The sequence below is a fragment of the Dioscorea cayenensis genome, chromosome 3, assembly GCF_009730915.1.
Source record: "Dioscorea cayenensis subsp. rotundata cultivar TDr96_F1 chromosome 3, TDr96_F1_v2_PseudoChromosome.rev07_lg8_w22 25.fasta, whole genome shotgun sequence".
In the NCBI taxonomy this organism is placed as follows: domain Eukaryota; kingdom Viridiplantae; phylum Streptophyta; class Magnoliopsida; order Dioscoreales; family Dioscoreaceae; genus Dioscorea; species Dioscorea cayenensis.
This window is the reverse complement of record NC_052473.1, coordinates 3,850,971-3,861,292: the sequence shown is the minus strand read 5'-3', so window position 1 is coordinate 3,861,292 and position 10,322 is coordinate 3,850,971. Positions and strand designations below refer to the sequence as shown.

The following is a 10,322-nucleotide window of genomic DNA, read 5'->3' as shown; positions in this document are numbered from 1 at the left end:
TATCTCTATTTAAAACCCCACTAGTGGAGAATATAATTTAATGCTTAGTTGATTTTGATTTATTGAAAATTGTACAAGTACATTAAACTAAAGGATAAATTTGGAAAAAATTATTTAATGTTGCACAAAGTTTCTAATGTGACAAATAAAAAGGAATAAAGAAAAACTTTAAAATGTGACAACTAAAAAAGAACAGAGGAAGTACAATTTATTTCAAAGTTTTTGATAGGTCACTAAACTCTGGCTCATTTTCACTTTGATCATCGAACTTTAATTTGCATCAATTTGGTCATTCAACTTTAATTTGATTTTATTAGGCAATAAATCAAGGATTTCAGCCCCTAATTGATTGTATGGTTGTTGAAAACTCGAGTCAGTCCTCTCCATGACACATTATTAAGTCTATCAGAGGTGTCCATGTCATCCAAAAAGAGCTACATTATTCATTTGGGCAGAAATCCCTTGATTTACTACCCGATGAAATCAAATTAAAGTTGAGTGACCAAATTAATACAAATTAAAGTTCGGTGATTAAAGTAAAAATAAGGCAAAGTTTAGTGACATACTAAAAATTTACCCACTCTTTCTTCTTTAAACTTATATTATATGTGAATATTTTTACATAAATTAAAAAAAATCTTCACCAGAGTCTAACAAGACTTACTAAAAATAATACAATAAAGGATAATTCATTAAATTATAAAATTATAGTTTAATAAAAATAAAATATTTTAGTTCAAAGATATTTAGAAAAAGACAAACATAAAGAAAAGCAATATGATAATTTTATCAAACAAACATAGAATTGAATTGTAAGAGAAATTCATAAGTCTAATTTTAGGAAAAAAATTAATTTTTAAAGGATTGAATTGTTAAGAGACTTATGAATATCCCATTTCCTTCTTTCAGAGTTATGCTTTCATAAAAGTATTTAAAACTAAAATCTAAGTATTGCATTTTTTTATTAATATTAAATGTTTAGTATATGATAAGATATAATTTTTGAAAAGGTGGATAAACCACATTCATTAATAGAAAGAAACTACAAAACGAGCCGAGGCTCTACAAAATAAACCACCAGAGGTGGTTGAAGATAACAACAACAAACAAAGGGAAAACCAGAGCGGAAGTAGGGGAGAAAACTCCTAAAGGAGGAGAAGCTCCTCTAGGGAACAACCACAAAGATCTACGTCTCGCCTGGGGAAGTAGGTCTCGACGTCGATTCAACCTGCACAACGTCTGCAGAACTCAGGAACTCCAGACTTCTCTTGATCTTTGACACGGGATCCTCAAGTTTCGCCTTTTTAGCTTCTGGGGCTGCATCGTACCAAGAAATTATCATGCAATTAATCTTGAAAATAATTGCAACAGTCGAAAGACAATTGGAATTAAAGATACGAGCATTTCTTTCTAGCCAGATATTCCAATTTATAGCTCTCACAAGCAAATCCCAAAATGGGAATAAATTTTTGGAAAGAATGCTTCTCCAGCTTCTCCAAAGGTCCACTAGGGATCCAGGGGAAAGGAAAATCCCAAAAAGCTGCCCAAAGTAATTCCAGATATGCGAGGCGAAGGAGCAATGAAGAAGGAGATGATCAGTCGTTTCAATAGCCGCATTACACAACACACAAGTAGTTGAGTGAAGGAGGTTGCATCTACGCAAAGCTAAGTTGTCCAGAGTCAAAATCTTGTTATCCCAGGCGAGCCAGTTAAAAAGATTAATTTTTTTTGGGCAAATGCTTTTCAATATGACAGGTGTCGTGGCACACCTCAGACCACCGTCATTCAAGAAATTGTAGAATAATTTGACTGAGAAACAACCATTTGCCGTGAGGGACCAACGCTTTTCATCATTCTCCTCCGAGGTGAGCGCCATGGCAAAATTGATAAGATTGCGCCACTTTGGGGAATCACTCAAAAGAGACATTGAAGTGTTACTTAGGAAGTCCCGGATCGTGACATCCTGATGCAAGGCAGACTGGTAAACATGAGGCCAGAGCTCCGCAGGAGCTCGCCCTTCCACCCAATTGTCCAACCAAAAGAGCGTGGAGGCCCCATTCCGACTGATGGAGATTAAATTCTTCCTAAAAGTGGGGAGGGAGTACATGATGCCATTCCAGAAGAAAGATCGTCTTCTGCAATGCTTATGGTAAAGGTTCCACATTGGAGAGTTCCGGTAGTAAATTTCACTTAGAATAGCCTTACCACACCAACGGGTATCAGAAGCAATCTTCCACCACCACTTGCCAAGAAGAGCATTATTAAAATTGTGCAAGTTCAAAATTCCCTATCCTCCTTGCTCCTTAGGACGACACAGTCTAGTCCATGAAACCAGTCTGATCTTGCCCTGCTGATTATCTGGTCCTGACCAAAGGAAATCTCTGCGGATCCTGTCGATACCCTTAATTACCCAGGAAGGAAGTTTAAAGATCGACATCCAGTATGTGGGGATGGCAGTAAGCACTGAATTAACCAGGGTGAGCCTCCCTCCTAAGGAAAGTAATTTTGATTTCCAAGAAGCGAGCCTCAAGCAAATTTTGTTCAGTAGAATATCCCAATCCTATCTTCGTGGTCTTCCCCCCGATATAGGTATGCCAAGATAGGTAAAATGGAGGGTACCAGAGTTACAATGAATCGTCCTAACCTGAGCAATATGAGGAATCTGATTCCGCATAGCGGCATAAAGGCAGGTTTTATCAGAATTAACCTTGAGTCCCGAAATACACTCAAACAAGTAGAGTATGAGTTTGATGATACGCAGATCTTCAACACCCCCATTAGTTAGAATGAGGAGATCGTCAGCATATTGCAGGTGACACATCCTGATTCCGGTGCCACCCAGGGCCACCCCATAGAGAATACCAGAATTCAGAGCATTGTTGAACATAGTACTAAGCACATCAACCACAAGGGCAAAGAGGAGAGGAGAGAGAGGGTCTCCTTGTCTTAGTCCTCTGCGATATCTGATGTAACCACTTTGATTGCCATTGATGAGAAATTTCGCTTTGGTGGAGGTAAAAATGGAGTTAATCGAACTAATCCATTTGTCACTAAAACCACTAGCATGCAGGAGCTCCAAGAGGAATTCCCAATCCACCGTATCAAAGGCATTAGCAAAGTCAACCTTAAGAATCAGCCCTGGTAACCTATGCTTTTGCATATAAAAGATGAGTTCGTTGGCTGCTACAATGTTATCAGTGATGCATCTCCCCTTAATAAATGCCGACTGAGTCTCGTCGATCAACGCGTTGATCTTCGATCTCAGTCTGTTTGCTAAGATCTTAGAAATGATTTTGAGGGAGGAGTTAATCAAACTAATAGGACGAAATTGCGAAGGATTCTCAGAGCTTTGGTTTTTGGGGATAAGAGCGATATTGGCCCAATTAATTCTCTCTAAATTGGCTCTCCCCCAATAGAAGTCATCACAAAGCTTATAAATGTCATCCTTGACAATCTCCCAATATTTCTGGAAGAAGAAGATCGGGAAACCATCCGGACCAGGCGCTTTGTCCGCGTTTAGGTCAAAAACCGCCCTTCTAATTTCTTCTTGAGAGAAAGGGTTGTCAAGGGATGAGAGATCTTGCTGGAATTTAGGTCCGAGTAAAAATTGCCAATCAATTTTGAAGCGAAAGTCTTGAGTAGAGCCACAAAAGTTTTGATAGTAGGCAGTGAAAGATTCGCCTATACTTTGTATAAATTGAAATATGAAAATATGCACATGATAGAGGCCCAAGTATTATTTTGAGCCAAATTTTCATACAAATAAAAAAAATCATGCCAAAAGTCCAACAAGCCTTTTCGAAGGTAAGACAATAAAATATAATCTATAAAAAAAAACAACAAAACAAAAACTTTCCTCTAAGGTTTACAGAAATTTCGTCTCCAATGTTTCTGATGGTGAACCTTGGACTAATTGGAAAAAGCTTTAAACCCTGAGAATGGCTCCGAGAACCAAACATTTTCTTTGATTACTCTTTAGAAGCAAAATTAAAACTTCTGATTTTCAGCATGCCCTGAACTTGGGCCCTCAAGACCTATGTGTCTTCTGTGGGCTTACATATGAAATTGTGGAGCATCTCATGAATTTTTGCCCCAAATCACAGGCTATTTAGACTTCCATTAGTAGTATGGTTGGCAAAATAATTTTTTTTTTTATGGTTTAACTTTTGGAATGTGGATTGCTTCTAAATATATTTGTAATTCCAAATTTGTAAAATCTGTCATTGCTACTTCTGCTTGGTGCATTTGGAAGATTAGATGTAATCTAATCTTCAGGAATGAAGCCCTAGATTTTAATAGCATTCCCATAAAAGCCTTTGCTTTGATTTAGGAATACTCAGTTGCCTCTAATTCTCGAAAGGGAAAGAATCTCATTCTTTCCAACTTCTCTCATACTAAGGGTCATTTTATGTTCTTAGCAGTGTTCTACTCCAACGATCTTTCATTAGGAGGTGCATGCTTTTTCATTGCTGGAGCTAACTATAATATTTCATTGGCAGGGTGTTGCTCCATCTCGGTTAGCTCAAAGCTAGATGCTGAAGACAAAGCTTTGGTAATTGAACTACAGTGTACTACTATGTGAGGCATTGCCATGCAACATATTTTTATAGCTCTTTCAAATCTCCATGCTACAATCTAATCTGATGTTCTTGTGAATTCTTGGAGATCTGACTCAGTGATTAACTTTCTCAAATATCTGCTTCTAGATGCTAGTCACCCCAAAAGTTCATCTTTTCCTAAAATCTGGTCCAAAATTGTTGCCAGATTAGCTAGCCACAGCATCACTTTACATTCTACCCTTTTTTCACCAAGGTAAAGGTTTGCCCATATGGCTTATGAAGACTATCCAATTGAATAACTATCACTTTTAATTCCTAGTGTTTGTTTGTCTTTCAAGTTGTTATTTTGCTTGAGTCGTGCTCACTAGCATTGCCCTGAAGAAACTATTTCGAGATACTGAAATGTTTCCCTAGAATAAAACAAGCCTTCCTCTATTTTCAGAGATCAAGAATATCAAAATATTTATATATATCCAGATAAGGACTCCTTCAAATTTAATGTTAAAGGCTAACAAAACTTAACGTTATAGATCTAACATTCTCCTAAAAATTAAATAAACTTTGGAGATGTGGTAAAAGTTAGTTGAGGGATAGAGAAAAAAATCTTAAAAAATAAAAAATAAAGGATCGAGTCAAATGATATTATTAACTAAGTAAATATAAAACTATCATTTGATAATTCAAAAATCTTATCCCAAGTCAATATTCTCTTTTGAAATATTTCAAAAAATAAAACAATCCCCTACATATTTCAAAGAACCAATGACAAGAATAAAAACTTACTGGAACTATATGGGTGAAACATAATTTGTTTAGTGTCTCTTAGACTATGAACTAAACCTAGACTGATGAAATATGACATACTAAATTTTTGGGAAAATATAATATTTCTATGAACCAACACTTCTTGTTGTATGTCAGAGACTTCATCAATCATATTATGAACCCACAATTTTGTTGTTCAACACGTTTTTGCACAAATAGGGCATACACGTGCCAGGTTATTTATGAGAGTTCTAAAGATTTGGCCAAAAAAAAATCTTATGGGAGTGGTTAAGAGTTATTTAAACTCATGTTCACAAATTATAGTACTTAAAGCACTCACTATAAAAAGGACTTAACTTGAAGTGCTCAAGAGTCAATATTGACTTGTTGTTACCCATATGAACCTACTTCATGGGTCTTCAATCACATAGGTTGGGTTACATCTTTATTGACTACTTGTAGGCCTAAGTCCCATTTCCCTAGAAGTTTGAAGAACTAATTTTCTTCCCGTAGGTTTAGTTAAAGGATTGGCCAAATTCACTTTTGACTTCACATATTGAATGAAAATCATTCCATCTTTGAGCAGTTGCTTTACGACATCATGTCTCAATTTTAAGTGTCTACTTTTACAATTATAAGATTTTTTTTTAGCAATAGCAATAGCGGCTTGACAATCACAGTGTATAGATACTTGAGATAATAGATCCTTCGCTAAAGGAATGTTAGCGAAGAAGTTTCTTAGCCAATCAGCCTCAGACTCTGTTAACACTAGGTTTACAAATTCTGCTTCTATAGTTGATTCAGCAATGATTGTTTGTCTAGCTGATTTCCATGCTACTGCACCACCACCAAGTGTGAACACATAACAACTAGTGGATTTTGTCTCATTTGAATCAGAGATCCAATTGGTATCATTGTAACCTTCTAGTACAACAAGATATCCACTATACACAATACCATAGTTCATGGTACCTCTCAAGTATTTCATTAGTTTAACCAATGCATACCAATGTTCATGATTGGGATTTTGAGTATATCTACTCAATCTGCACACAACATAAGCAATATCAAGTCTTGTAAAATTCATTAGATGTATCAAACTCCCAATAATTTGAGCATATTTAGACTAAGCAACTGAGTCCCAAGATTTTTCTTCAATTGAGTATTGGCATCATAAGGAGTACTCACTGGTGCCCCAACAAAATTTTCAAACTTCTTAAGAAGTCTCTCTACATAATGTTCTTGTGACAACATAATACCATCATCTCTCTGTATGATTTTAATACCCAATATTATTTTTGCTTCACTCAGATCATTCATATCAAAGTAAGAAGATAGAAAATATTTGGTACTTTTTTACAATATCTAAACTAGTACCAAATATGAGCATATCATCCACATACAAATTAATGATCACATATTGATTATTTACAACTTTAGTATAAACACATTTATCCACTTCTACATATGAAAAACCATCATTTATCAAAATTTGATCAAATTTCTCATGCCAATGTTTAGGAGCTTGTTTTAGGTCATAAATAGGGCTGCAAATGAACCAAACTGTTTACGAGCTGCTAAAGGCTCGGCTCGAAAAAAAGCTAGTTTATTAACCAAATGAACCAAGATCGAGCCAAGCTTAAGCCTTAAACAGCTCGGCTCGTTAAGGCTCGTGAGAAGCTCGATACTATACCATAGATATTGTAGCAACTTAAATATTTTTTAAAATTAGTATAATAGTTATTTTAAATTGACTAAAATTACTGTAGCATATAATGTGACTGTATTATTGTAGCAATTACTGTACCAGAATATACTATAGTTAATATATTGTAGCTATCGAGCCGAGCTCGAGCTTCACAAAGGAAGCTCGAAATAGGCTCAGTTCAAGCTTGAGCTCGAGCTCGGTTCAAATAGTTTCGAGCCAAGCTTGAGCATAACAAAGCTCGGCTCAGCTCGGCTCGGCTAGATTGCAACCCTAGTCATAAAGAGATTTAACCAATTTATAAACTTTATTTTCTTGTCTAGAAATAACACATCCCTCTAGTTGAACTATATAAATTTCTTCTTCTAAATCACCATTCAAAAATGTTGTTTTAACATTCATTTGATGAACAAAAAGATTTTGGATAGAAGATAAAGCAAAAAGAACTCGAATAGAAGAAATTCTTGTCACATGTGCAAATGTTTCAAAATAATCAATATTTTTTATTTTGAGAAATCCTTTTGTTACTAAATAAGCTTTATATTTATCTATGGAGCCATCTGGATTATATTTTCTTTTGATAATCCATTTACAACCAATTAGTTTTGCACCAGAGGTTAAATCTACTAAAACCCAAGTTTTATTTTTCATAATAGAATCAAATTCATTTTCTAATGTTTTCCCCCATAATTTGGTATCAAAAGAAGAGATAGCATCTAAATAAGTTAATGGATCATTGTCAACAAGAAAAGTTTGAAAATCATTTCCATAACAAAATTCTTTTCTTGGCCTTTTGCTCCTTAATTCCTTATTAGAGGTAATTTATGTATTTATCTCAGCAGATGCAAGAGAAATTTTATTATACAGTGGAAAAATATGTTAAAAAAATTCAGCATTCTTTACCTCAACTATTGTATTACAATCAAGTACATCACATTTTAAAACAAGAAATCTATATGCAACGCTATGCTTAGTATATCCAATGAACATATTGTCAGAGGTTTTAGAACCTATTTTCCTTTTTTTTTAGGTTCAGGTAATAATACTTTAGCAAGACACTCCCACACTTTCAACTATTTCAAATTGGGTTTATAACCTTTCCATAACTCATAAGGTGTTTTGCCAGTGCTTTTATGTGGAATCCTGTTTTGCAAGTGGCATGTAGATAAAATAGCTTCCACCCACAAATTGTTAGGAGCATAAAAGCTAATTAACATAGAGTTTATAAAATAGCTTCAAGTTTTTAAACAAATTTTGATATTCAATGATTTGAACTTTCATCTCCTTATCATCAGTCATTTTGCCAGTGATAGTATTTTCCTACGACAAACTTTTGCTTGGTTGCATCTTCAATACTAAACTTCTTTATTAATGCTTCCCAAATTGTTTTAGCTTCCTTATAGCTGTAATAGATGTTAAATAGTTCATTAGAAATAGCCTATAAGATACTGTGATGGCATACCTTATTGGCATGTTGCCACGATTCTTGTATCTTCGCATCATCGGTTGGAGAAGGTTGTGGATCAGTTAAAGCATAGGCAACTCCATGGACATCAAGCAGCGAGAACACAAGTTCTTGCCACATTTTGAAGTTTTCATTTGCAAAAGCTTTGATCTTGGATACATCAGGAAATGTCTTAGCATATGGCAAGTTGATTGGGACAATATCTTATTGAGATTGAGGTGGTTGAGCAATATCAGAAGAAGGATTAGCCAAAGCCATAGTTTCTTTAGATTGCTAGAAAAGTGAATTAAGAGATGCTTGAGTCGTGCTCACTAGCATTATCCTAAAGAAACTATTTTGAGATATTGAAATATTTCCCCAAATAAAACAAGCCTTTCTCTAACTTGAGGGATCAAGAACAACAAAATATTTATATATATCCAGATAAGGACTCCTTCAAATTTAACATTAGAGGGCTAACAAAACTTAATGTCAAAAATCTAACGTTCTCCTAAAAATTAGATAAACATGGGAGATGTGGTAAAGTTAGTTGAGGGATAGAGGAAAAATCTTATCAATAAAAACAAAGGATTGAGTCAAAATGATATTATTAAATAAGTAAATAGAAAATTATAATTTGATAATTCAAAAATCTTATCCCAAGTCAATATTCTTTTTTTAAATATTTCAAAAAATACAACACCCTAGAGTTCATGTTACTCCTAGCTAGTCCAAAATTGTTGCCAGATTAGTTAGCCACAACATCACCTTACACTCTATCCTTGTTTCACCAAGGCAAAGATTTGCCCAAATGACTTATGAAGACTATCCAATTGAATGACTATCACTTGTAATTCCTATTGTTTGTTTGTCTTTCAATTAGTTCTTTTTCTTGTCTTGGTTTCTTTGTATTGTTTTGCTATTCTTTCAACATTTATTTTCTGTTTCTTTTCAATAAATTCATCTTTTAGCTCTTTTACAAAATAATAATTAATAAAAATAGTAAAATAATAATAATTCACCTAACTATGAAAAATCTAAAGCTTTGAACTCTTTATGTGTGGTGGCGTCCTCCTCTGAGGGTCGTGGTAACTAGTGCGTTATTTATGAATATTATTAACTAGAATGTTAGGGTTTAGGTAGATCAGCTAAGAGGTTTCTTGTTAAGGATTTTTTGCGGCTTCACTTTGTGGATGTATGCTGTCTACAAGAGTCAAAACTGGAGGAGATCTCTCAAAGTGTTTGGAGGGACATTGGTGAACCACATCTAGACCAATTCGCCTTCGTGCCTGCTAAGGGTACGGTGAGAGGTATCATTTTAGGTTGAAACAATGTGCTACTGTCAGGGACCTTAGCTGTAGTAGGAGAGTTTTGCCTCTCAGTGGACTTCATTAACAAATCTAATAACCTCAGGTGGCGATGTACAGTGGTTTATGGGCCTAATGAGTGATCTCGCAAGCAAGCTTTCTGGGATAAGCTAAAAGGCAATTCTTGTGAGAGTGAGGTCCCTTGGGTGGTTAGCGGTGATTTTAACACCATATTCAATGCGAAAGACAAATCCACGAATAACATTAACTGGGAAAACATCCATCGCGTTAATGCTTTTATTCATGAGCTGAGCCTCCAGGAACCAACTGCGGTGGGAAGAAGATTTACTTGGACTAATGGACAGGACAATCCAATTTGGGTCAAGCTTGACCGTTTCATGGTCAATAATGAGTGGTTGGCTTGTTTCCCTAGAGTGATCCAAGTGAGTCTCTCTTGCCTTGGATTCGACCATGTTCTGATTTGACTGGAAGTGGATAACCATCTGTCCAGACCTAGACCCTTCCGCTTTGAACTGGTGTGG

At 35.2% G+C, this 10,322-nt stretch overlaps 1 protein-coding gene across 1 annotated transcript; it reads right to left on the bottom strand.

The window, feature by feature from the left end:
* Window positions 1-1,186: 1,186 nt before the first annotated feature.
* On the bottom strand, window positions 1,187-8,529 carry LOC120249550. The gene is made up of 6 exons (XM_039258106.1): window positions 8,492-8,529; window positions 8,361-8,432; window positions 6,016-6,370; window positions 2,645-3,583; window positions 2,333-2,401; window positions 1,187-2,242 (listed from the first exon to the last, which is right to left on the bottom strand). The coding sequence occupies exons 1-6, from the start codon at window positions 8,527-8,529 to the stop codon at window positions 1,187-1,189; spliced, it is 2,529 nt and encodes an 842-aa protein (XP_039114040.1).
* Between the last annotated feature and the right edge of the window lie 1,793 nt (window positions 8,530-10,322).

Excerpts from the sequence above, each read along its gene's own strand:
- LOC120249550 (XM_039258106.1), bottom strand. The coding sequence starts at position 8,529 with ATGCGAAGATACAAGAATCGTGGCAACATGCCAATAAG. Across the intron at positions 6,371-8,360 it reads GAAGATGCAACCAAGCAAAA|ATTGAGTAGATATACTCAAA; the intron begins GTTTGTCGTAGG and ends TGTTGTGTGCAG. Across the intron at positions 2,402-2,644 it reads AGATTCCTCATATTGCTCAG|GGTATCGACAGGATCCGCAG; the intron begins GTTAGGACGATT and ends TGGGTAATTAAG.